At 38.7% G+C, this 27837-nt stretch overlaps 1 protein-coding gene across 3 annotated transcripts in view; it reads left to right on the top strand.

The window, feature by feature from the left end:
- SLC12A4 (solute carrier family 12 member 4) overlaps window positions 1-27837 on the top strand; it is a 49060-nt gene that overhangs the window by 16523 nt on the left and 4700 nt on the right. For all 3 annotated transcript variants that reach the window (XM_085301066.1, XM_085301065.1, XM_085301064.1), the window contains 21 exons: window positions 2665-2759; window positions 5113-5244; window positions 11297-11443; window positions 12011-12065; window positions 12383-12513; window positions 12946-13187; window positions 15101-15315; window positions 16242-16406; window positions 16491-16589; window positions 17818-17875; window positions 18783-18957; window positions 19354-19472; window positions 19960-20058; window positions 20419-20538; window positions 21326-21430; window positions 22449-22617; window positions 23681-23876; window positions 24844-25013; window positions 25190-25321; window positions 25415-25522; window positions 26340-26524. In XM_085301066.1, the coding sequence (XP_085157192.1) occupies window positions 2665-2759; window positions 5113-5244; window positions 11297-11443; window positions 12011-12065; window positions 12383-12513; window positions 12946-13187; window positions 15101-15315; window positions 16242-16406; window positions 16491-16589; window positions 17818-17875; window positions 18783-18957; window positions 19354-19472; window positions 19960-20058; window positions 20419-20538; window positions 21326-21430; window positions 22449-22617; window positions 23681-23876; window positions 24844-25013; window positions 25190-25321; window positions 25415-25522; window positions 26340-26524 (2917 nt within the window). The remainder of the gene's footprint in view (window positions 1-2664; window positions 2760-5112; window positions 5245-11296; window positions 11444-12010; window positions 12066-12382; window positions 12514-12945; window positions 13188-15100; window positions 15316-16241; window positions 16407-16490; window positions 16590-17817; window positions 17876-18782; window positions 18958-19353; window positions 19473-19959; window positions 20059-20418; window positions 20539-21325; window positions 21431-22448; window positions 22618-23680; window positions 23877-24843; window positions 25014-25189; window positions 25322-25414; window positions 25523-26339; window positions 26525-27837) is intronic.

Raw genomic sequence — 27837 nt, 5'->3', positions numbered from 1 at the left:
TTTTTTTTTTTTTTTTTTTTTTTTTTTGTAGAGAGAGAAACATGCCCGAACAATTGCAGAAACAATGTTCTGATTCCAGTCATTATTCCTACTGATTTTTCAGTGTAATTAGCTGTATTTGGACTTCCTGGGTGCAGGAAGGTGTATAGAGCAAGCAGACTAAGGAGTCAGATTCAGAGAGGAAGGCCAATGGGAAGGATTTGAGTGATGCTGGAAAATGGCAAATGGAGGAYGAGAGAAAGAACTGCTCAAGAGAGCAACTGTGGAAAACTTACTGGAGCTAAAATGAAGATGCATCTAAAAAAATCAGTGCTGATTAAACTTGAATATTCATCTTAGAGCTCTGGTCTTTTTGTCAGGCTCAGAGAGTAGGTATAAAATAGTATTTTCTTTTTTCTTAACTAAGGAAAATGTGTATTAAGAATGGTAATGAGAAGTTTAGAATTTTGAAGAGAGTAAAGCAATTGTCACCCTCTTAAAAAACAATCTCAGATTGAACATGTGAGCTCTATTGGCAGCAGTGTGATGTGTGTGTTTTTTTTTTTCTCTTTTCATTAAAAAGAGGTTCTGTAAGCATTGCAAATAAAGGAATGCCCCTTGTAGGTTTTTTTTTTTTTTTTGAGATAATGTTAAGCTGCATCTACAAGATACTCATGAAAGAACAAGGAAAAGTGTCATCAGAGAAATGATTTTAAAATGACTCCATTTGATTCCCCCCTCTCTCGGTGCATTGAGTCCATCCAAAGTTAGTATGGGAGCAAAGTTAGTTGTGACCTTGTTGTATGTGATAAGTTTAATAATGAGAATTTATGCACAGATCAAAGTCTTGAAGAACGAAGGGGGCAATATCTCTGTCATCATCATTCGCTGCTGGAGACTTTCTGACGTAACAAGTGCAGCAAGAAGGTGGTTCTTGCAGTTGTGTTCTGTAAATATTTGCCTTTGAAGTTGATAAGCATTTTATTTTGATGGTCTGTTGCTAAGCCTACTATTTTTTTTTTCTTGTTTTCTTCTCCCCTCATGTTCCCCCCTCSCTCCCCATCTTGTAAAATTGTATAGTACGCAGCAATATGAAGATTTTTTTAAATGTAGGTGGAGGTCAGCAAATAAGCCGAGCCCATTAGTGAAAGGCAACTGCTGATTAGTAATGTGACGCTAATAGTCCCAAGTTACCAGAAATGTAATGGACAAACAGGACTGATGGCTATCTATAAATGTTTTTGGTCAGCAAAGTGTTTACTTCCAAAAGCTTAAAAACACCTTTATCACTTGTGAATGTCTTTTCCAGCAGTTTTGCTCAAAGCATCTGTGAGCTATTTCCAGCAAATAGTGCTTCTTTCCATGCATCCCTTCCCTAAGACTGTCACTGAACTTTGTCATCAATTTTGCTTATAGCAATTACTGTTGTAACAGCACGCTATGTGCTCTTCTGTGTGTGTGGAGGGGTCCTCTCTTTGCCTCTTCTCTTGTTCATTATATACATTAGTTTGGATTTCAAAATGCAGAGGTACTTGCACTTAAATGATGTGAAAATAATTCGGCATAACCTTGTTCTATTGAAAATATACACTCCAAAATCCAGTTCTTTAATTGCTTACTTTTTATGTGCTTAGTCTACAGTACTTCCTTAACTTGCAGGATTTTCCTTTGAGTGAATTTTCCTTTCATTTTCAATTTCTGTAGTGGATACTTCTTTTGTAAATAGAAATAAGAGTATTCCTTGGATTGATCTTCTTTTAAGGAGATACTCTTGGAAACCTGTTTAGTTAGTTTTGGCTGAGGGAGCAGGGAGGGCAAAGTTCTAGGCAAAAGAAAAGAATTTTTGTTTGTCATTCAGGCTTTAATGGGAGCCACAGGTCAGAGACCTGAATACTGGAAACAATTTCATCTCTTCCTCGTGGAGACCATTTTGTACATCTGTGCCCTTGAATATTTTTTAATATTGCCACTTACTATAAAAAGCTCTATTGATCTACTATGTTATTTTGTGTGTGTGTGTGTGTGTGTGTGTGTGTGTGAGGGATTTTTTTTCATTGTACTTTGTACTGTTACTATGCATGACGTTAAGCTCAATGAAGAGAAAAGGCATTGTAAGGATGCATATTTTGATGTCTAGAACGTTGTGGAGTTAGTAAAAGAGCCCTTTGGGGGTAATACTGATGAATGCTGTAACTTGAAAGAGTCTAGCCTTTGAATTGTTCAGTGTTACTAGATCCATCTAATCTGTTGGAACATACTGCTCAAAAGTTGCTTTTAAAACTAGTAGTGACTTCCAAGTGCAGAAGAACTGTCTTTTGACTTGTCACAGTTCTATACAAGAAATAGTTGTAAGAGGAAACTTGAGAGAATAAAGGCCCTGAAAGCATCACAGCTGTGACCTACTTGTAAATTGTGCTTTGAGGTGACTTACTATTCTATTTTAATGAAAATGGAGGAATAGAAATAGCAATAGATCTATGCTGGCAGCAGCAGCAGAATTGAATATGCTATCACTCTAAAACTGATACTCTTGCATAACCTTACATGCTAAAAAGAAACAGATTCAAATGAATAAACAAGTATATTCCATATGCGTGGTTTTTGGTTTTTGTCAAGGTTACAAGGTTTTCTTGGGATTTTTGATCTTTCTACACTCACCAAAACCTACTTCTGTTTTCTTTGCAGGTCATGGCAACCATAAAGAAAACAGTCCTTTCCTCAACAATTTGGAAGCTGGCAAGGGAGGTGATTAYTATGACAAAAATCTGGCCTTGTTTGAGGTAATTTCTGACTGTTTTTCAGAATTCTCGTGTGAGTATCCTTGATCTTCAAAGCTGAAGGGATTGAGCATGTAGTGTTTATTTTTCAAGGGAAGATGAAGTATTGCAAAGATCCAGGTGATGGGTCAGTTCCTAACTGCCACTGCATTGGAATCTGGTGCCTAAAAGCCAGTGGTGTGTTTATAGGTATGTCTACAATGTACCAAAGTGTAATGGTACYAGAGGTGACCTGAGTAATTTAAATAGTGAAGCTGTGGCACTAYGGGCTAATCAGTGTGGAAAATCAGCATATATCATGTTGAAAAGGTCCATGCTGTTCTGTAGGACAGTGTCTGAATTCAGGTACCTGAATTAGCTTGGGTATCCTGTATCACAGCTGCAACCTATCAATAATACAGATTTCTGCCCTGAATGYTTTCCTGTGGGCATTTTTCTGTTTGAAGTAATGATGGGCTAGGATATCCTGTGTGATGGAAAAAGCCCAGATATAAGTGCTTGGGAATGTGAGGCAGAGAGAGAAGATYTATTTAATGTGGGAGTAAGGAGATCCAGACTCATACACAGGAGACCAGCTGGACCCATACAGAGTCCAGCAGAATCCTCCTCCTCTTCCTCACCTCTCTGGCTGTGTGCTTTGACAGCGCAGTAAGCATGAATATCTCAAGGTGCACTAAGACCAAGTATCTAAAAAGAGTTTTCAGAACCTGGAGCAGTGCAGAGTATCTTTGCATGGCTCTGCRACTGCTTTCCAGTTGAGCTGCCTAGTTACAGCTTAAAAGCAATCTCTGCAGCTTGCACCCAGTGTTTTCCATTCTGGGAACTTAGTCCAGGGAAACTAGAGTTGACTCTGCACACGGTCATGGTGGCTTCAGCAGAGTTGTTACGTGACCTAGAGCCTGAACTAGTATAGCTAACTTGCTACTAGATAGCTAGCTCCCCCCTGGAAATCCTACAGCCATGTTTGCATGGCAGTGTACTTGAGCTAGAAAATCATGAAGCACACTCCCGGCTCTAGTGTCTATTCGTTCCAAGGTATAGTAGATCTATGTCCAGGATAAACTCGCTCACAGGTAATGGCCAGTTGGCTGTGTTGTGGAATTTGTGGCTACCACTAGTCATGCACTTGCCTTTTGCCATAAACAGTAACAGTACTGCACTATGAGTGTAGGCTGTTTTTGTGATGTTAAAGAGGAGGAGAAGCAGGTAGCATCCCAAACACCATGCTGCTCAGCTGAATGGAAACGCTTGTTACTTCAACCACTTGCTGGAAGATCCTAGAATCAGAGTTTTAAACATGGGAACCGCAGTCCCCATAGACACGATCTGAGGAAAGAATGCAAAGGGAACGATGTGTAGACGCTTCAGGGCCAAGAGATTTTCTGGAATGAATATAGCAGCGTTTTTCTGACCTTGTTCTTGTCTAACAACAGCTGCCCACTACTACTGTTCTCCTGCTTATGGCATCCATTTATCCTTTTGGGGTCACTTCTGCATCATGTACAACAGCACGTAATCCTACTGATCCTCTGAGAAACTGTTGTTAATGATACGTGGAGATTTGATCAAACTCCAGACAGTGAAATCCTTCTTAATTAGCTTGTATTTTCTGTGTAGAAAGTTGTTTCTTTTTGCCATGCATTACTTACTGTCCAGTTTGACAYATAAGACACTTTCCTTTCATAGAGAAAGAAGAAGGGAATGACTTTGCCCTGATTTTGTTTCTTTGCAGATTAGCTATTTCTGTTTTTTTGTTTGTTTTTTGTTTTTGAGGAAAATACTTGTTTGCAAGAGGAAGCCATAGATTTGTCCTTGAAATTACTTTCAGAAGCAGAGGATGGATGGGAAGAAAATAATGATAGAGGATATAAGGCCTATATGCACACAGTTTCTGGGTTTTTTATCTAGACCCGGGTGAACGAGATTACACAGTTTGAAATTTGTAATAATGTGATCAGAATACAGGCATGCCTACAATGACTGAGCTATGATCACTAAATCTCTGACTTACTTGGAGACTTGACTCATAAAAATAAATTTATTGATGTAAGCTGACATTAGAAATACATGCAAGATGCAATTTGCTCATCTTCCTACAGTCTCAGAGCTCAGAGTTCTTTTTTATTATTGTAATTAATGCTTTGCAGCATGAGGAGAAGAGTGCTTACAGGCTCTTCTGTCAGAGTTGCCCTTCTGATCAGTGGTTCAGGCACAACAAATACTCTTTCCATTGCTAATTTTCCTTGTGTATCTACCAGCAGCCACAGCCATGAGCCGTATCAAGGAATGCATAACCTCAGCCACTTTTCATAAAGGCGGTAACTTGCAGAAGTTGACTAGTTGTCTTCCTTCACAGGAAGAACTGGATATACGACCAAAAGTGTCATCTCTGCTTGGCAAGTTGGTCAACTACACAAATCTTACTCAAGGTGTTAAGGAACACGAAGAAGCAGAAAGTACTGATGGTTCAAAGAAGAAAGTRTCAAAAGTAAGTAAAGAATCTCTCAATGGCGGGCTAATGAATGGGATGATTACATATGTGATTTTGGAAAGCTAGAGAAATGCCAAAGAAATTGGTCAATGGTAAGTAATCTGATACTGTCAGAAAATAAGAGCTGAAGTAGCGGACTGTGAGCTCCAGTACACTTGCATAGGCTTGCAGTGCATTTAGATAAGTAGGCTAGGCTTTTAGTAGTGAATCAAAAAAAAAMCAACAAAACCCACCCCTGTTAAATGATTTTCCTAGTGCTGTTCTAGGTGCCCAGTAATATTTGAGACATTTGTACAAGCCTGGTATAAGTGACACAGGATTTGCAGGAAAGAAACAATACTCTTCTAGAGTGCTGAGTGGGAGTCAGATGGGTCACCCTGGTGCAGCTAAAACGTCGCTCTGCTATTAGGCACGTGGGCAAATTCCACCTGGAACAATCTGCATTTAGACGGTTCATCCATTCGGGGCAATCTTGTAATAACTAGGTAGAAGATGAGGATCGCTTGTTGGTTGTTCRATTTCTGTCAGGGGGACTACGTTGTAATTGTTCTTTTTAGGCTCTAGCAAGTGCTTCAACCAGGGCTAAAACTTCAGGCRGCGGGGTTGCATTTTATGGCATTTACAGGCCTGACAGTTTGCTTGCAAATCTTGTCAAAAGAAGATTTTCCAATAAACTATGACAGCACTTGGATCCTACAGATTTGAAAGTACTGCCCTGTCAAGACATTTTCAGAAAGAGATGGCAGTGGTGGTGCTGAAACCCAGCACATTGTTCTYCATGAGAATGCATTCTACCCCATGCTGAACGCTGAACTCCAGTGCMCTTACTTGCCCTCCACTTCTTTACTCTGCATGTTTTTACACTGATGCTAACAAAGTTACTTAATCAATATGAAACTAAAATTCAGTTTTAGCTGAGACTACAAGTGCTAAAGTGCTGTAATGTTATAGTTAATACAGTGTTATCACAAGACTAAGTGAAAGTTTTCTGGATGCTGTAACTGTGCATTTGGGTACTTTAACCTTATATTTAAAAAGCAATAAACTTTTTATCTTTGAATTTCTTTTGTGTGATACTTGGCATGCTAATAGCTGGGTCTGTGCRAAGTTCTTACCTTCATGCTACTAATAGGTTATCCAGGCTGCATCTCTGTTTTTTTGGGGGGAATAATTATTTTCAGGCATCAACTGATGACACTTGTTTCCCTAATGGAAAAGAATTGGGGGAGAATTTGGTGATGGGTCTGCACTGTAATGTTGGGTAAAACAGGCTTCAGTAAGAAAAAAATGTGACAGATAATAGGAAACTGAGAAGTTGTTAGTTTCTCTGTTTCTAGGTATGATATGTGCTAGAATCTGTGTAATTTAAAACAATATTGCTGTAAAGTGGACCCATTTGCTACTGTCCTCTTTAAAGCTGTGCTGCTATGGCCAAATACRTTTTGGGCTCAGTATGTGGGTTGTAGTGAATTATGTGCCTCTAAAGTGTATTTAGAGGCTTCTCAGATGTTTTTATAGCATGGACTGAATAACCATTCCAAAAGTGACAATACCATCCTGTGATACCTCAGTATTTTTTGTGTAAGCACTGCAGTTTCTGTAGTGAATCTTTGCCTAGCATGTCCGTCTCTGAGATAATTACGTGAGTTGTAATATCATGACTATAGTCTGAATTCCTTCTCCTGACATAAGTACAATGAAGGTTCTAAACAGCTTACAGAATATAAGAAGCTGTAGTATTTTTTTGGGCTGATAATTATGACAGTAAAAACAGAATATTCATGAACGGAAGCTGTATAATGACATGGATTGAAAACATCCAGAACCTGTACAAATGTGATTCTTCTACAGATTTTTGAGAACTTCTCAAAACAATGTTTCTTTCATCCTTGAAGTATAAATTGATGYGCTGCTGAGTACCTTATCCTGTCCGTTTGAGCATTTGCACAGAAGCATGTCAGCCCCTAACACAGTGGCATGTTCTCTTTTTAAGTGCCAGCATTGTTAACTGACTCTTTGCTGAATGAGTGTTATACCAGGTGCTCTCAGCAAATATATCCCCAGGTAGCGTGACAAGTAAGCTACCTGTCCTCATATGTCAGCTACCTGAATTGGCATCTTATAGACGGGAACTGGAGTAAGGAAGGATGAGCTGACTCTAGGCTTGATATTGAAAAATGATTGAAAAGAGCAAACCTTTCAGTAAGTGAATATATATAATCCTCTATCTGAGGAAGGAACACAGATCTCCTGGTAAATTCCCCTTTGAAACCTAGACCTGAAAAAGCTTGTATCTATTAAAACAACAACAACAACAACAACAAAAATTGTGTGCATATGAAATGTTCGTGAAGTGCTCGAATCTATCAGGGGCAGTTATTGGGAAAAAATGAGATCTTTCTTCCAAATTTTGAGTTTAAATTAGTAGAGAATGAGGTGCTTTAGCTTGTAAAGAAAGATCATTGTTGTCTACACCTGCTTYTCAATTTGCAAGGCCAAAAGAGATTTTGAAAATTTTTTAAGTTCTGGAAAATGTGTTACGTGGCTCTCCTCTCCATCTCTTAGAATAATTGCTRCACAGTTTGTGGAAGGTTAAAATAAAGATCAGGAAAATTTCAGTGCAAAACAGCTCAGTATAAGCATATTGTCCTTTTTCAACATTTCTATTAAGTATTTTTGATAATATTAGATATGCATCAGATAGAATTAATTTTATTACACATAATAGGGTAGAGATTTAAGTTGCTCTCCRTTTTGCAAATACTGGCCTTTATTACAGCATTTAATAGTCACAGTGCTATAAAAATACCCCCAGCTCATGATGGAAATTAGATTAACTATTTTAGTTTGTGTATCTTTAATAAGGCACTTAATTTCTGTGTTGCKCTCTGTCCTCATGCTACAGCCCAGCCCCAAGAACTGTCATTACCGATCCATTTCCCTGAGCCCTGCAGCCACGTGTTTTGATAACCCATCACACTGGCACAAAGGAAATGGTGTCCTTCAGAGTCAAATCAATATTTGTATCAATTATGYATCTGCAGCTGATAAAAGCAAGTGCCACACATGCGGAAACCTGCTCTGCATCATTGAAATTGAGACTGTCATAGAGATTTTCTGTTCCTTGTCAGCTGATCTAAAGCAATGTTCATCAAAATGTCTTTGTATTTTATTCCCTTTGTGCAGCATGGAGTGTTTAAATGTTTTTGTTTGGTAGCTGTTGAGACTGGACATAATACCTCCCTGATTTCAGATTGCGTTTTGTTGAGACTAGAGCACTGGTTTAACATCACTTACTGCAGTGGAATCTGCTAATTATAAGAKGCTTTCCAGAAGGGTCAAGTCGTTGCAAATTGCTGGTATTAAATATTTATGTGAACAAGCTGGTGCAAGTAGTACTCGTGCATCATTTCTTTACTGTTGATATTTTTATTCCACAGGGTAAGAAAATGCAGAGCAAACTTCYACGCCTGCAGTGCCCTTAGCAATACTGCGGCTTGGGTCGTGACCACTAGCAGACGCTTACGCCTCTCCTAGGCTATTCTGCTCTGCAGTAGTCTCATAACTGTACAACTAATGCAGTTTCCTTCCCTCTGTGGCTGAGATCTGCTTGTAACTCAATGCACCTAAGAGACTACTTCAGAGGGAGAGGGAGAAGGAGGTGAATGATAGAGCAAAGCGACGGAGTAGAGCAGAAGATGGAAAGAATTAAGCTAAGATGAATCCTTGTGCAGAGGGAGGAATGAGGTATTGGGAGACCTGTAACAGGCAGGCCTAAAGCCTACCTGTTTTTCTGAGTGCTCGGGGTGCTGACAGCAGAGGGTCCAACTACTGTTCCACCCGCTCCCGCTGCGCAGGAGCGATAGGCTGGGCTCCCTCCTTCCTCTCAGGGGCCRGTTTTGACAAGCTCTTAGGAAGACCTTTATCTCCAGCATCTACGTGTCTGATGAATCCAGCTGATACTGGCTGCTGGGCTCAGAGATGTGAGGGAGGTKACTGACAGATGAATGGGCAAATGGACGAGAAAATTGCGTAGAATGCCTCTTTCCGAATGAGGCTACAAATGCATTGATGTATTTGTATATCGCAGTGTCAGTTGGGAAGCCCTTATACAGGGCAACCTCTGCTGTCCAGAGCCTGGCAACTTTGTTTAGCACTTTCTCAGCTGTTAATGTTTRTGCTGCCAACAACTCAAGTTGAATCAGAAGGTGGTGTCTGAATCAAAAATATGTAAACCTCTCTTCCTTGAGAGGAGGTAGGTAAACTGTAAAGAGTATCTTGAAGATCCTCRTCCCCTTTAATACTGGAACAATTAATTTCCAACTCCTTACCATGTTCTGATCAGGATCCTGATGTACCAAGTGTCGTATCTGTTAACATTGGAAGATAATCCTTTCTTCTTCGTACATTAGCTTGTCAAAGCAGGAGATACTGATTGTGATAATTCCACAAGACAGTAATTTTTAYACAAATGGTAGATGAAGTTTTAGGGGGATTTTAGTCCACTGGCATTGGAACAGCTGAGTAACTTGCAACACAGTTGTCTGGCTCCGTTCTCTAAGGGGTAAGTCAGGCCCACTGCAAACTGTCAGCAAGTGGTTATGTTTCCCATTTTGCTTCAGGATGTTTACACAAGTTGCTGCGTTTTTGAGGGAAAGTGAATTCTTTGTGTGAATCAGATCAGCTACAAAATTAACAGTTAAAAAAAAAAAAAAAAATCTAGTCAGCAGTTGCCTGGCATTTTGAACAGAGAACTGTTCAGATCATGTTGTTAGGTGTAGTCCTTTCGGCTAAGGTGAGGCAAATTGCTAATGCAGATGAAATTTTGAATTTAAACATATGATTGAAAGTTAAAGCATGAAGTTCTTAAGGTGCTTGTTTTGACCTGTTGAAATTATAATKATCTGATTTTCTAGGATTCTGCTTTGTGTAAAGAAACATATTCTTGCCTTACCTTATMTTTTTCCTTAGTGAATACAAGGCTAGAACAAAGTTGTTGTCAGCCATTTTATCAGTTGAAGAGTAATATGCTTATCTTAAAATACCACTGCTTTTGATCTGATGACTAATTAGTCTGTAATGGTGTGTGTTGCCTATTTAATTTTGCATATAGTTAATGCTGTGTGRAGTCAAATCTTGAACAAGTCTTGTCATCTCCATTAAATGACCTTATGCCGCTTAGATGATTGGTCATGGGCTTCCTTAAATGCTTTCTAGGTAATGTGTTTTAGAATTCAAATTTATTTATGAGAGAAGTGTGAAAAGGAATGACGCTTAGAAAAATTACACTGTCTGTTCCCCCTRTGTTTCAGAATTCTGTATAATTTTAAATGCAAAAGAAAATCTCAGACAACAGAAGMTGTGAAATGTCTTGGCAGGAAACCAGTGAAATTTGGCACTCTGCTRCTGCCAGTACTGTGTGTGCCAATATGGGGAATGCTACTGCATTGCTTGAAATGAAAYCCTTATCAGTGGCCCTTCAGTATCATCGTTTGGGATCTGACAATAACTTTTTGGGCAAGGGAGAATTCTAAGATACTRTATTAAATGTTGGTAATATACAGTTCCCGTGAAACTTCAACTAATCTGAATTTTCTCAGAAACTAAGTAGTTCAGTCTGAATGCTAATGTTATATGAACACAAATGAGGTAGGATCACTAATTCTACACAGAATGAGAGACAATGCACTATACTTTACTACAGATTGCTTCCGAATCTTTTGTAAGTGTAACATTACAAAAGTAGATTTTGCATGAAACTAATTTGTCAGCTCTGGAGAGTAGGGCAGAATCTGCCTTACTCTGAGTCTACAGCCCTCTTCTGCTTTCATACTAAAAGCTCTAGTCCTACAACTAAACAGACATATGCAGTTGTTAGTAATTGGTGTTAAATGCTGAATACAATGACCTGAAGAGTGAGGGTTTGTGTGTGTGTGTGTGTTTGTGTGTATGATTTCTACCATTTGAAAAACWGAAATTGGGGGAAGGGTTGGCCACCTACGTTTTGAATAAATCCAGTTATTACTGCTGTATTTTTRTTTTTTTTCAGTCACCCAGCATGGGCACCCTGATGGGAGTGTATTTACCATGCATGCAGAATATCTTCGGGGTTATTCTCTTCCTTCGGCTGACTTGGATGGTGGGAATGGCAGGAGTTCTTCAGTCCTTCCTGATTGTCCTACTATGCTGCTGTTGTGTGAGTACATAGTCAAAACAGTGTGTGCGCTGTCACTTTTGTGAGACTATCAAAAAGCTGGGAGAGGCTGCACTTTGCACAGGTGCATAACAAAAAGCCAGATTTATGCTAAATGCTTCTGCTMTGCCTGTAAGCATAAGTTTTTTGTTTTTTGTTTTTTTTGTTTTTTGTGGTAGTAATTTGAAACTGCCAAACTGTAACCAATGTAGATAGTCTTAAAAATGGCGTTTTCTCAGCAAAGAGCTGTTTTCTGGCTCTGTCCCAGGCCATTGCTCCCTGCTGGGCTGCTCTTAGTTGGAATTTCAGCTCTGCAGACAGTGACACCTGCACTCTTTATCATGTTTTGTCTGCAGAGACCTATTACTTGACCTGATAAAGCAGCAATTGTCTCTCAGGCAAAAGTTTCAACAGCTTAATGATTACATTCCTGTTACTGTTTTCTTTCCAGAAAATGACCTTTGAAGGCAAAATAAGTAGAAATACTAGCAACTTTGCTCTAGCAAGAAATAAGTTACATTTTAAAAAATGTTGTTGACACAATTATTTCCTTTTCCTTGTTTACCCCAGACTATGTTGACAACCATATCAATGAGTGCTATTGCAACAAATGGTGTTGTTCCAGGTAAATATAATTTACAAAGTTCTCATTTATGGAAWAATAGTTACTAAAAGCTATTAACATGGCTTTATTTCTCAGAAATTTGCTTAAGCAAGGATACAAAGCCTGAAATCGTATCTTGTATCTCTGGTTTATATTGCTTTGGCTAAAGATTAATTTATTGGGCTTTTAGTTACTCTGCTAAGAAAAAGATACTTTAACTGAAGTCTTAAAAAAGCAGATGCACAATGTATAATTTTGTTGTATACTTGCTGTGAGTATTTGAAAATTTATGACAATTAAGAAATGACTATTTTTCTTCCACTCTTCTTGTTTCACAGCTGGTGGCTCCTATTTCATGATATCGAGATCGTTAGGCCCAGAGTTTGGTGGAGCTGTAGGGCTGTGCTTTTATTTGGGAACAACATTTGCAGGAGCGATGTATATCCTTGGTGCCATTGAGATTTTGTTGGTGAGTAGTACTRTAGTTGTACCATTTTTAAGATGTTTAACATATGAAAAGTGAATTTTCCACAGTTAGTGTTGCTTTCTAAAAGTTGCATACTTTGTGGGTATCCAGAATGGAAGCTTCCTTGAAAACCTATATGGAAGTATGACTTAATCAAAGAAACATGCTCGTTATTGATAAAGTTGGCTCAATTGTACTATTGAAATAGAACGAGCCTTTGACATTGGACGAGGTAGTCTCCAGAGGTCCCTTCCAACCCCTGCTGTTCTGTGATTCTTTTATCTCAGACTTTTTTCTATAAACTGAAGATTCCTAGTGATGAGTGTGTTGCAAATTGGTAATGGTTTACGTTGCTGGTATAGGTAAAGATCGTTACTGTAATCTARACAGAGTTTTGTTGCTGTGTTCGTTCAGCTTGCTTTCTTCTTGTTTCAGACATATATTGTGCCACAAGCAGCAATTTTTCATCCATCCGGTGCCCATGATGCATCCAGTGCTATGCTAAACAATATGAGGGTGTATGGAACTGTATTCCTCTTCTTAATGGCAGTAGTGGTTTTTGTGGGCGTGAAATACGTTAACAAATTTGCTTCCCTCTTCTTGGCTTGCGTAGTAATATCCATACTGTCCATTTATGCTGGAGCTATCAAGTCCATCTTTGATCCACCAGAATTTCCGTGAGTAATCTTTCTGCATGGGGATATGTTTTGCTTTGCCTACCGTTCAGTGGGAGGGTATGGAGGGATTCAGTGTCACTGTATACAGCGACAGTGATAGTTTTTTATATGCAGAGCCCAATGGAATAGAATTTCTCAGGCGAAAAGTAAGCACGTTGCTACGTTCTTTAGCTGTGCTGGTAAGAGGAAGTCTTCTGGTGAGGATACCAGATTGATGGAGGCTGACATATCTCAGCGTCCCACAAGGACAATCCACTATCTTAGCCCAGGGCTGTTCAGTTCATTTTTAGCAAGATTTTTGCTGAGTTACTTACTGCAGTCCTCTCAGTAGGAAGCAGTGTGGCAGCTCTRCTTTCCGGTTAGACATGATGTGCTGCCTTTGTGGGTGGAAGCTGTGAAGGTGGTGTGCAGCTGCTTGCTGAGAAATAGGGGATCTCAGGAGTGTGGGGGCATGATGCGCGGGGCCTTGCCAAAGCCCCAGTGAAGCTTCCTTCTGGCCTGAACACAGATGAGTCTATGGTAAGAGTAGTTTTGCTCTGAACACAGCAGATGCTCCTTGACACAGCAAGAGTTAAATGTGTAATACACTGTATTAAACTCCACGTTGGAGTAGAAATAACATAGAAGCATATGTTTTAACAGAAATGCAGCAGTGTTTCCTGATACTACTGACAAGTGATGAATGGAAATAGGGTAGTTGAGCCTGTATAATTGTTACTGCACCTTGAGATGTGAATAATAACTGAGTAGTTACAGCCCCTCAAGTGCTCCCTTTAGATATTTAGGGCCCACAATTATAAATCTGACCTTGCTGTAAAACATTATAGTAGTAAAAATAAATGTTTCTACCTTGCCTTTGTTATCTCTTAGATTGTCCTTGAATGTTTCTCCCTACCTTTCTTTAGGCTGTATTCCTTTTTATTTTGCTGCAGGGAGCAGATACAGCACTTGTTTTTCCTTCTAGAGGGGAAGGCTAGTCTGAAGTTAAGAGTTTACAGGTCTGTGAGCCCTGCAGAAAGAGCCCTGTCCCTGCCTTGGCTTTAATGCTGTGACTCAATTTAATTCATTAAAATGGCAGAAAATAATGATTTTACACACACCCCTCCCAGAGGAGTTTTCTGACAGTTTAAGTTAGATCTGGTATCCAAGTGCCAGGACTGGCACAAAGGAAGTGAGGGAATGCATAACGGGGAGTGGAGGATGGGAAGAGGTTGGAAAGAGAGGGTAAATGAACTCCTTAGTGACAGCAAGCAAGTTTTTGTATCACGACGTCTTCAGGAACCAAATKTGTAGGGTGTGGATTAAAAATCTTCAGTCTTGGAATAAGCTGTATTTGTGATTTGACGTTCAACAGGCAGTGGGGGATTTTACCTGATTATAAAATTACAGACAGGTTTAGCAATGATGTACTATGTCTTCTGACAAGAACCTTATTTTGGTTGAAATGTTTGCTCCTAATTCTGGAGGTAAAATGTCAGGGATTAAGTGCTACTATGCAGAAACTGGAGTAACGCTATTCTATATATTGAGAGACTCTTAACAATTTTTAATCGTTGGAATGTTAATAATGTTTGGTTCTCTGTCCTTCTAATAGTTCTGTTTAAAGGAGAACAAAAATGTTATGTAATCTTTCCGTTTCATTGTTTAAAGTAATTTTATCTTTGATACTGAATTCATTAAACTGTACTGATTTTCCCTTTTTTTTTCCATACTTCTCCCAAAATTGTTGGAAAAGTGGCTTTCATACTTTTGACAGTCCTAGCATCTGTTTAAAGCAGAGAAATGATGGAACAGGCTAGARCCACTTTAAGCTACAATGATATGAAGGGAGGACGGTGGGGAAGAGGGGGATTTCATTTCCGGGTGCCACATAATATCCATAACTGTTAAGGTGTTCTTTGTTTCTCTTCCAGGATCTGCATGCTGGGCAACAGGACTTTGTCAAGGGATCAGTTTGATGTTTGTGCCAAAACCATAGTTAAGGATAACATTACTGTGGCCTCAAAACTTTGGGAGCTCTTCTGCCACAGTACAAACTTAACCACTGAAAACTGTGATGAATATTTCCTGCTCAACAATGTGTCAGAGATAGCAGGGATTCCAGGAGCTGCTAGTGGCATTTTAAAAGGTATGATAGAAAAGTAGGTGAAATGGGTTGAACTGTTCCATGCTGGTTGATAAAGAGGGACTAAATTAATGTAATTACAGTGAAGAAAATTCTCTTCAATGAAGAAAACCAGGTATTCTTAAAAATTCTTAAAAGAGGAGATGGCATTTATGTTCTGATACAGTACTTCTGTGTTGTAAAATTAATTAAAATTCACCTTGTACATCTCACAATTTCAGTAGAAAGTCAATTACTAACAAAGTTGATACCATTTTTCAAAGCTCTATTAATTCATCTAAACTGGAGAGTCATAGACTATGGCCTGAAGGATAAGAGCACGTGTATGAAAATGTCTCCTCTTTTGCCTGCTCCTGAATCTAATATCACTGAAATGTGTTCATTGTTAGCTGCTGTGTGAAGGTGTTGAGTAGTCTCATTTTCATGGGAGCCATTAGGCTAGCTTTTAAAATGGACTCAATATTTGTGAAATTTCAAAGCATCTATTCCTATGTCAATCATGTAATTCTGTAATTTCTCRACTGTCTGAAAATAAATTAGTTTTTATCCGCAGATCTGGTCAGTATTGCTACTTTGGGTTCTCCAAATCACTCCATATGAGTATGGCACTTCATTAGAAATACTTTATGTATTTCTTGGGGTTAAAATAAGTGTGGAATTAAAAGAATGTTACCTTTGGTGGTAAAAGTGTAAAAGGTAAATATGCTTAAATTCTTACAGGCTATTCATACAAGTTTGCTCTTTTGTTACAGATTCTCTTGAAAACATGAAATAGAAATTTTCTTTCATGTAACTTGTGTATGTCTAGTTTGTGTGGATTACTGAATTGCATGAATTGCATTTGTGATCCTTCAGTCATAAACCCATTACGAGAACAGGTTTAAACTGAAACATGCTTTTCTTTTCTGTGGTGTGTTAATAACCTTAAGATAACTTATGGAGCAATTATTTGGAGAAAGGAGAGATACTGGAGAAAGCACATCACCCATCTGTTGATGCAGGAGGTCAGAAGAACAATCTTCATTTGTACGTGCTTTCAGATATAGCTACTTCATTCATGGTGCTGGTTGGCATCTTCTTCCCTTCTGTGACTGGTGAGAGTACCGGGGAAAAGAGGGCATCTTGGGTCTCTGAGCTTTCTTTGCTCCTTTGGTCTTATGTCCAAAATGTATTTTCAGGCATCATGGCTGGTTCAAATAGATCAGGGGACCTCAAAGATGCACAGAAATCCATTCCCGTTGGAACAATTCTTGCCATTGTCACCACATCACTAGTCTGTATCCTTTTAAAGTTAGCAGAGTCCTAGCACATTGTGTCTCAGATGAATGACTGTGTATCTGGAACTGCTTTCAGTTGACTAAATTGTCAGCACAAATGTAATCAGTTAGTGTAAACTGAGACAGTCATTGAGCTGAAAGCATSTGAATTGTTGCCTTGTTGTTTTCTGTTCCTTTTCTTGGTTTTATTTTGTTCTTTTGTGTTTTGGTTGCTTTTCTTTGCTACACAGTGGCCTATGGCTTCTCAGATTGGTTGAGTACAAGTAGGAGGCTTTTTTGTTTATTTTTTTAAGGATGTAGTGGACCATTAAAATGTGGAGATCATACCTCAGACTCTCAGCTCGCTTGTCCCAGCTTTTTAGGAGCACAGCCTTTTCCAGTTGCTATTTCTGGAACCAGCTTTGTACTGAATATTCTGTTTTCTAACATTACAGATTTTTAACATAGTTTCAGACATCACCTCCAGCTCTACTATTATAAACAATTTTTTTTAAGTTCAAAGTTTATTTCTTGCTTGATAAACTTTATACCTAGATACTAAAATGCCACCCAGTGGAAAGCTCACTCCATAATATTTAGAAGCCACCAGTATTTGCTCTTTTAGTACCCTTTGTATTTTATGGTTATATTTTAGAGAAAGAAGGTAGAGTTTGAGATTGTAACATCCATGTAAACCTAAATCACAAGGTCAAAAACTCCCTAGAATGACAGATCAAAAGACCTGAAGTATTTTGTCTTGCCTAAAGCAGTTGTCCAGCTTAATAATAAAACCAATATTCAAAGACCTACTGATGATCTGAGTGATATCAGAGACCATAAAATGAGAAAGTGCAAACTAATGGTTTGCTATCCAGTCAAAACATCTTCAAATAAAGGAGAAGGGGGCAGATATTTTAATAACTTCAAAGAAAATAATCTTACATGTAAACACCAATTAATYGTCTAAGAAGATAAAACAGAAACTGTTATCTCCTTTATCTTTTTAAAATTAGCTTTTTAAAAAATTGCATCTTAAAACAATAACTGTAACCTTTAATATTAAAAGGTATGCATGAGCACTGAGACATTAATTTACTTGGCAAYTTTATCAAGTATTTATAAGATACGCTGCTGTGCAGATAGCATAGGGCTGAGGCATGTATTGAACTTCTTACAATATTTTTCTGTAGTTATTTACATCTGCCCTGTTTAAATAAATCCTGCTTCCTTAGCATACGTTGTACTCAAGACTTCAGTTGTGTGTTATTATTTGGAGCCTGCATAGAAGGTGTAGTCCTGAGAGATAAGTAAGTAWCCATTAAGTTTTGCTGCTTTAAGATTTTCCTTTCTTTTTGCAGGGAAGGTATGTTCTTTTGCACTGTATTTTTTTTTTTCTTCCCCTTTCTGGGTTCCTTTTGGTAAAGGACTTTTTGGAACTCCATGTATTTGATTTAATGTTTGTAGCCTGGCTCCCTCAGATTTTAAAGAAAAATCTTACAGGATAGGTGGCTAGCCTGCACTTAGATCTGTACACATTAGGGGAAACAGTTTCCTCATAACATTTGTAATCACTTTTGTGCATGCAAATGAAACTACGAAACCCAACCAGAGAACCGTTACAGGGTAAAATTGGTATTTGCTTATCTCTGCTCTCAGATTATTAATTCTCAAACATTTCAGTCTATAAATCCAATAACAGTGTTCTGAACAGGTGCATTTTCTGAGATGTCTCCKTGTGTTGTTAGTTTTTTTTTCCAGTGGATAAGCAGGGAATTGCTTGTGAATAAAACTCAATCTGGAGGGAGGAAAAAAAAAGCCCATGCCCTTCTGTAGGAGTGTCTGATACTGGATTGCGTCCCTTTATCATGTGCTGAAAAGGCTTACAGCAAAAAATCCAGAGAACGTCACTGGTTGGGTATTTTAAAAAAATGTGCTTAATTTTTTATGTTAAGGACTGCATATTACCAGCTGAAAGTAGGAAATAGTACTCTGTTAACAAAGTAAGAGTTTTAGAATAAATAGTTAAAAGAAAGATTTCAAATTGCTGAACCTGGGCTGCAGACGTTTCCATCGGTGCATTGGGAGTAACAGAGATTGTTTGCCAATTCCTGTATTTCCCATTCAAGAAGTAACATTTCTAAACCAACCCAGAAAATCAAACGTGATAATCAAAATGCTCCTTTAAAAACGAACATGTTGCTGTTCTTTCTGCAGGTATGGCGACGCAGTGAACAAGAACTTAGTGGTGGGCACCCTCTCCTGGCCCTCGCCGTGGGTCATCGTGATAGGCTCCTTCTTCTCCACTTGTGGGGCAGGTTTACAGAGCCTTACTGGAGCMCCCCGGCTGCTGCAAGCTATAGCGAAAGACAACATTATTCCTTTCCTCTGGGTTTGTACATGTTAAAGAATGGCATTCTGTACATAGTAACTATTTGACTTTATACTCTTAGAAATCAAATTTACTTTTCCCAGTTTGCCCAACATCTAAGTGAAGATGAGTATTTTTTTAATGCTTTTGTTTTCTTTTGTTAAAAACTAGGAATATTTAAAAAGGAGTTTGAATAAACATAATTTATGAAATTTTATGAAGAAGTCTAACATCTAATTCAGTGAAGCAGAGAAAGCCATTAGAATTATTTGGCTCCTTGCTCTAGAGAAAAAGTATGTAGGCAAATTGCTGTTTTTTTTTTTTGAACATAATTTTTGTTACTATAACCTCATGAAATACTTGGTAAGCATGCTTTATGCTTAATGGTGAAAGTTGAAAATGTTTCTGTTTGTTCAGGTTTTTGGCCATGGCAAAGCAAATGGTGAACCCACATGGGCTCTTCTGTTAACAGCGTTAATTGCTGAGCTGGGAATCCTTATTGCTTCGCTTGACATGGTGGCTCCAATTCTGTCAATGTAAGAAGGGCAGTTGCTATGAAATAAATGTGATATGCTTTTGTGTTTTGCTAATCTGATAGCTGTTCAGGACTATATCTTAAACCAATAAAGCATATTGCTGGAACCTAAGTTCCACTTCTATTTCTATGAATTCTCTGTCATCTGACTTTACACATAAATCAGTTTATTTCTGCTCTGGAGTATACTGTGAATAAATACATTTTTGCTATTGCTGGATTATTTTCTTCTTTGGAAAAAATGTTATTTTTAACATAGAACATTGTGAAAGATCAGGGTAAGGCTACAAAGAGATCTAGCTAGATCCAATTAAAATACTTCTCTAACTACTTCACTCTGATAGTTCAGGCTAATAAAAATTAGGGGGTAGGCACATGACAAGGCAGATGAATTTTAGCTGTAGGTCGTGCATGTGATTATAATATGTGCCAAAAGTATATAAATGGATATGCTAAAGGGTTTTTCTTTCCTTCCTCCTCATCTCTAGGTTTTTCTTGATGTGTTACCTCTTTGTTAATCTAGCGTGTGCAGTACAAACACTTCTCAGAACTCCAAACTGGCGGCCCCGATTTAAATACTATCACTGGTAAGCAAGTGGCTGGTGCACTCTACACCTAGTCTGTAATCTGAGATGGGTTTTGGAAGAACCCTGTCAGTGAGGGCTATGGGCATGCTCTRTTTTTCTGGATATTTGCCCTAGACAAGGGAGCAACAATGTAATATTCATCCTCACCCAGAACCAAGGTACTTAATGGAATGAAAGTTTCATTCCCACAACAGGGTACTGGAGCTTTGGTGAGGGTGGTACGCACTGGAAGCTTGACTTTCATTGCCAGTTCAAAACAAAAACCTTTAACGAAAAAAGAAGCAAGAAAATTGACTTGTTCATAGCTTTTCCTCCCCCACTACTCATTAAAATCCTTGTTTTTGTTTTGTTTTGTTTTAGGGCCCTGTCATTTTTAGGCATGAGTATTTGCCTGGCACTGATGTTTATTTCATCTTGGTATTATGCTCTGGTAGCTATGCTTATTGCGGGCATGATATACAAGTACATTGAATATCAAGGGTAAGTATTAAGTGGATAGAAGAGGACAGGAGGAGATTGGGTCTATTTTTTAAATTAATTTTTTTTTTAATATAACTTATCTCAAGCCTTCGTGTTTGGAGAAGGAATGGGCACTGTCTAGAGACATGAATTACAGACATTCTCTTGTTAGTACTTTTTTCATTGTTTTGTTGTATCAGTGCAGAAAAAAAGCTTCTGAAGTCTTCGGGATATGCTTGTTAGGCCTCTAAAGGTGTTCTGTGAAATTCCTGCGTCAGAGGAAACAAACTATAGCTGGGGACTGTTTCTGCTGTCTATCATGAACCATTATTTCAGGCTCAGAACACCTGAAGGCAGCCACCTTTTAATCCCGTTTATCTGGTGCAAAGGTCTATCCTTGAAAAAGGACAGCCCTTGGGGTGGGGTGGGGAACAGTCCTTAAAGCTGAATCCTTGGCTAGGCTGCCTGAGATAGTTAATATCTTATGGGGTCAGGCTGGCCGTGTGGCTGTATAACTTAATCTTATTAAATCATGTATTGAAAGGCCTCGTTTTTTAGACTTGAGAAACCTCATCCGCAGTGGAGTATCGGATACAAATGAAACACAGAAAGATGGTGTTGTCATGCCTCAGATACTTGCATTTAGCTCCTGTGGTGTATAGCATGTTATGCATACTTATGCATATGTGTGATACACATGCATATGTATCTGATAAATGGTATGTTTCACACTTTTATAAGTGTTACATAGCTGTAACTGTGCAATTAAATGCAACTATTTATCGACTAAATTGTGTATCCTTTACAGTGCGGAGAAGGAGTGGGGTGATGGTATCCGGGGTCTTTCACTCAGTGCAGCAAGATACGCCTTACTCAGACTGGAGGAGGGCCCTCCACACACAAAGAACTGGAGGTACTCATTTTAGTCTGGTAAAATGCAATCAATTGTGATTATCCACTTACATGTAGGAAACTGAACRGCAAATGAAATGTTTTTGGCCTATGTGAATGAATGGAAATGCCTAAAATATAAAACGCAATGAGCCTGTGTAAGCTGTCCCGACACTAACCTAGCCCTGCTGGGTGGGTCCTGTGCAGGCAGACCTTTCTTAGCTTTGGATCTTTAATCAGGCTCTGATGAGCTCCAAAGTGAAATTTGAGGAAACTACAGCGATCTGTGAGTGCAGAGGCCCAGAGCTCCRCGTAACTCGCCTGGGGTGCATGGAGAAATCACTGCTGTCATTCTAGGCTTAAAAATTGGAACGGTAGCCAACATTTCTCCCTTTCGCCTTGTGTGTTGAAGCTAAACTATGCAGGCAAGAACCCGCTTCTCCATTGTGGGTTACACAGCTCTCCTTTTAGGCTCTGAACACAAGTAGTAGATATCTGCCTTGAATAAGAGTTCTATATATTCTTATACTTTCCTAATCATAGCTTGAGAGAGAAAATGCTTAATAGATTTGTAGTGGTACATTAAGGGACAGAAGGCAGGTGGGATCTGTATGTTTAGGGAAATATGAATATTTTATCTAATATTTGCTACAAATATCCAAACAGATCTGGAGGGACAGGCCTATTGCATGAATGTAGTTTATGCTCTAGTGGTACTTAACAAAGCCTTGAAAATGAAACACATAAATAAGACATTAATGCAAGCCTCTTAAGCTAAGTACATGAAAGGGTTTTAATGCTGTCAAGATGGTACAGCAGCAGAATTCCCTCACTGTTTCAAATCTGCCCTGAGTCGAGAGGAGTAAAGCTAGTATTGATAGAACCCTTGTAATGTGTGAGTTACAGAGAGACCATCCTGCATTGCTGCTGGTGGCAGAGTTGATACTCAAGCATAATTGGCATGACCAGAGAGGCGGTTTGTTAAAAGTGTTTTCGTGAAACATCAGTAAAGATTACATTCCCATTTTTACTTTCTCTAGGCCTCAGTTGCTGGTGCTCCTGAAGCTTGATGAAGATTTACATGTAAAATACCCTAGACTGTTAACATTTGCATCCCAGCTGAAAGCTGGCAAAGGTTTGACTATCATAGGATCTGTGATCCAGGGGAATTTCTTGGAGACTTACGGAGAAGCCCAGGCTGCTGAACAGGTCAGTGTTTTAAACATAAATTCCTAAATGAAAAAGAAGGGTGAGTGGAGAGAGAATTTAAGTTTTATAACTGTACATGGAAAAAGATGCATCAGTAAGACTTCCATCAAATACAGGATTACTTGAGTAGTCTGATGCCTGTTCAGTAAAGAGTTTGCAGATATGTTTCATTTGTCCCTTTGTGGCTTCAGGAATGTAAGACCAGTGCTTGCAACTTGTATTAAAAGCCTTACTGCATAAAACCATCTTGATTTATAAGAAATAGTCACTCTTTAGGTATGCTGATGAATAGAGGAAAGAGGACTAGCTTTTTGAACCTAAGAATTGACATACTGAAATGTTTCTTGATACGAACTTAACAAGTTTGCTATGTTCGTTCTTTCAGTGTCATGATAAATTTATCACAAAAACATGAAGGGACAGTCTTGAAAATTTGTTAATGTATCATTTCATCTTCCCCACTGTATAAGCACGACACCATAGCCCTGTTTGCATCTGTGTAGTTACACCATGTCGTTGTTTTTCCTCAGAAGCTTTTTGTAGAGGAACATCATTACAAATGGAAAACGGCTTCGTAGGCCTATGGGTTTAGTTTGTTTGTTTATTTTTAAACAAAGTATGGTATTGTTGATAGGTGTGTGGGGTTTTGGTGCTTGTATATGTAAAATGAATATAATAACACAGCATGTTATACATGGGAATCTGAAACAGGAAGTCCCAGTGAAACTCATTAACCTCAGGTTAGTAAAAATTGTTCTAGGCTTAGAAAGTGAAATAGTAACAGATCTTCCTAACAATTACTACTCTTACAAATAAGGGACAGCATAAAAAGCTTTCTTAATTTGTTAGAAATAATTATGCTTGAAAAGGAACTATGTATGTTTAAAACAAGTATTATATTATAACTAGTGGGCATTTTCTTTTCTATTTTTAAGGAAAGTAGGGGAGCAGAACTTTGCCTTAAAATGCTTTTCACCTGTGGATATGCGAAGCAGGAATTTACACTGTAATCGAATGATGCAGAAAAAGTTGGTTGTGAGGTTTTTCCTTGTCTGTCTTCCAGACTATTAAGAATATGATGGACATTGAGAAGGTGAAAGGATTTTGTCAAGTAGTTGTAGCCAATAAAGTTCGAGAAGGAATTGCCCACTTGATTCAGTCCTGTGGACTAGGTGGCATGAAACACAATACCGTGGTTTTGGGATGGCCATATGGCTGGAGGCAAAGTGAAGATCCAAGGTCATGGAAAACATTTATAGGTTAGTTTTGAAGGTTCTGTGTGATCAAACATTCTTCACCAAGGTGTTCATTACATACACAGTACGCACTGTGGGTTTTTAACAGAATCTCTGTGAAATCCGTTTTTTCTACTATTTGTGGTTTCTTCTGTTGATCATGAACTTATTGTCTAGTTAACAAAGCTAAGCCTTATAAAATACATGCAGTCTAATAAATTTATATGCTATTGCTAGTGTTTTTAAATAAATGCAGTAATCTAGAGCCTTACACTTGTGTTACAAAAGGAGTAAGTGTAGCAATTGAAGCAAGTTTTGTAGGGTAAAGAAAATACCTCTTTCGATACCAGTTGATGTGGTTGAGGACAGAGGGGAGAAATAYAACTAAGCTTTCAGGCAAAGCAACCAGCAAATCCTATTACCAGTAGATGATTTCTTGCAAAACTTCTCTGTTTGAAACACCACTTTTCCTAGCTAAGGAAACCTTTGAAAGATTTTTTTTCAAAGATTAATCTTGGAGCTAAAACTCATCTTTCTGTAATGTATAGGTAAAAAAAAGTAAGAGACTTAAGGCATACTGTTTTAATAGCAAACTATAATTACTTTATCTAGATAACCTCTGTCTTTTCACAGGTGCAATAAATTATCCATCTCTTTATTGTTGGAGCTAACACTCTCCTTGCATTCCCCTCCTTCCTCCGAGGTCCAGCTATTTAATACAGTCAAATTAGAACTGAGCAGATGCTTTCTCCTTGTACATGGTTTTGAAGATCACTGCTTTTATTTCAAACCTGAAATAGGGCTTATATTCCTGAAAGTCTGTTTTATCCTGTGTCATTTGGTCTGACCTGCCTGTACAAGCCTTGCCGTACTCACTTTTTACGTAAGCRATGACTTTTATGGTTTGTTGGCATTTGCTCAGTGAGTAACTTTTCCACAGTAGATCACCCGTACAGCATTGGAGGTAAATCCTTGTTCCTCTCTTTGGCAGGTACTGTTCGTTGCACAACTGCAGCTCATTTGGCCCTACTGGTTCCCAAAAATGTGTCTTTCTACCCTAGCAATCATGAGCGTTACAATGAAGGCAACATTGATGTGTGGTGGATTGTGCACGATGGAGGCATGTTGATGTTGCTTCCTTTTCTACTCAAACAGCACAAAGTAAGGAACTAGAAAACGCATGTTTGTTATTACCTACTTCTGTGTGCTTCAGCATGAAGAAACACGGCCCAATAACAGAGTCTGTGTTGATAAACGAGTTGTATTGGTAAGGCTCTGTTTTGTAGAGCAAAATGTTATTGGCTGAAGTGTACTAAGAGCTTATGTTTCCTCCCCAGGTTTGGAGAAAATGCAAAATGAGAATTTTTACCGTAGCCCAGATGGATGATAACAGCATACAGATGAAGAAGGACTTGGCTACCTTCCTCTATCAACTCCGAATAGAGGCAGAGGTAGAAGTGGTAGAAATGGTAAGGAATAGAGCCAGTTTTTCACTTTATGTTGCAAATGATGGTGTTTGCTTATGATTTGATTATATAGCAATATTTTTCTTATTTCTCCAGCACAATAGTGATATCTCAGCATATACTTATGAGCGAACTCTTATGATGGAGCAGAGATCTCAGATGCTGAGGCAAATGAGGCTGACAAAAACAGAGAGGGAAAGGGAGGTATGTCATTTGTGGTTGACTTACTGTGGAGTGCTGAGGCAGATGAAACAAAATGCCTTCCTGGTAGTGTTTTATATAGCTGCTTCTTGAATTTAACTCCTGTGATGTAAAGCTGTAAGGAAATACTTTTARTGCAGCTTTTAATTTATTTTTTCAGTTCTTGTGTCAAAAAATTGCATACAGTCACTGAAAAGCTTGGCTGTGCTGCAAAGCCGTACTAGAAATGTTTGGGSGAAAATGATGGCAGTATGTAAGCTGTAGGAATGATCTGTGTGTTCCCCTTTGCAATGTAAATGATACTCGGGAACCTGAGGATGCAAGTCTTGACCCTTTTTTGACCTTGTTTTTGGTATATATGGGATATCCGGTGTTTGTCTCAATTATAGTATATCCTGTTTTCCTACTGCAAATTTCATTCCAGTTTAAACTGTTAGGACACTTAGCTATGAAAGATACAGGCTATATATTATTTTTGTGCATGTGTGTGTCGAACTTTTTGTCGTCAGTTTTGGGTTAGAYTTGCCTCTCGTTTCAGACTATTTCCTGCTGAGAGACGGACTATCTCTTTCTTCTAGTGTAGATTCAGCCTCTGTTAGTCCAAATTCTGCATGGCTCACACCCCTCAAGACAGTTTGAACTCCATTTGGTATGCAAGATGGCTGTCTAGGCRAGATGTTTGGTATCTGAGCTGCCCTAGATGCTATATTGACTGTAAAAAATGAAAGATACAATGGAACAAAAAGCCTTCCATTGCTGAAAAGGAACGAGAGAAGTAAAATGAAGTGTGAGTTCACCTTGTCGTTCATATGCTCTTTAGGCTCAGCTGGTAAAGGACAGACACTCAATAGCACGTCTGGAGAGCTTGTACTCRGATGAAGAAGATGAGACGGACCCTGTTCCCGAGAACATTCAGATGACCTGGACAAAGGAAAAATGTGACTCTGAGAAGCGGAACCGAAGCAGTGCTGTGGGAAGCTTTAGAGATCTGATCAGCATTAAGCCGTGAGTCTAGTCAGAGTCAACAGCTTGCACCTCCTAAAGTCTAGTTGTGCTACGCTGTTATTATGTTTTCCGCTCCCCTCCTAATCCTTGGTTTAGGATTGCACAGTATGCGTGAGACCTGGCTACTGAAAGGACAGCAGTTAGTGTCCTGGGAAATTGCTGACCAATTAAATGCAACACAAATACCTCAGTATTTATACTTAGTATAGTCAGATTTAAATTGGAGCTGTTAAATGATATTATAACCCTCCTCCCATCTCCCCAAAACCTCAAGAAAGCACAGGTTTGAGAAAGCAAATTTCAYTGATCTAGTAAGGAGTGAGGACGTCTAACGTGGCAAGGAAGAGCTGGTGGCATCTGTTAGAAGTGGAGATGGTGGTGAATGACTGGRAGTGGAATACGTGTGTGTGAGAAAATCATCAAAGACAGATTCACTGTTTTAGGAACACTGACATGTAACAGCAGCCTTAGTATTACCATGTGTGCGCCCCTCAAACAGCTGGAAGTGAAGATCTATACATGGCTTTGTATTAAAAGGCACAAATCTCCTGTGACCTCTGACGTATTACATCTTGTATCAAGAACCCACTCAGTCAGCTTTGCAAACCTGGCAAAGTTCCAGATTGCTTATTACTAATCAATCAGTGAGAATTCCAGTCTCTTTCAGGATGAATCATATATACTGCTGAATTTGGTGTTAACTACCTGTACTTTTTCCTCTTCCATGCTTTCAGAGAGTGGGAAAACTTGTAAGTTTGTTACTTAACTTAGAAGTACATTAAGATGGTTGAGAGGGAAGATTTCATTTTCTCAACTAAAAGCTGGAAAACTATATGTAACTATGGAAGAAAAGAAAAGGAGTCAGAGTTGAACAGAATCTTAGCAATGTTTTTGAAGGGAGCAGGATTAGCCACTTAAGCTAAGTATCATTACAAATAACATGCAAAAAACCTGTAGGAGTTATCCTGACAAGAACTAAATCAGGAAAGAAAACAATTACAAGTTTGAGCCTATTTTCTCAAGCAGAATATGGCATAAGATTTGGAAACATTCTTCACTTGGAGAAGCTCTAATTCTACAACACTGCTATGATGGTGTTTCTGATGGTTTCTGGGCACCAAGCAAACACTTTCTTATAGCCTGCACTTTCAGATAACTGCAGAGATGCCAGTTTTAGAGGTCACTTTGGAGAATGCCAAACCTTCAGTTTTCAATTACTTTTCCAAAACTATACATAGTTATAACAGTTCATTGTTTCTGGTGCTGTTTTCTTCCCCACTTCCTGTAAACATAATCTGGCGTCTGTGTTGTCC

Source organism: Rhea americana, unplaced genomic scaffold (genome assembly GCF_003343005.1).
Source record: "Rhea americana isolate MKP2758 unplaced genomic scaffold, rheAme1 scaffold_172, whole genome shotgun sequence".
Lineage (NCBI taxonomy): Eukaryota > Metazoa > Chordata > Aves > Rheiformes > Rheidae > Rhea > Rhea americana.
This window is presented reverse-complemented; position numbering and strand designations above follow the sequence as displayed.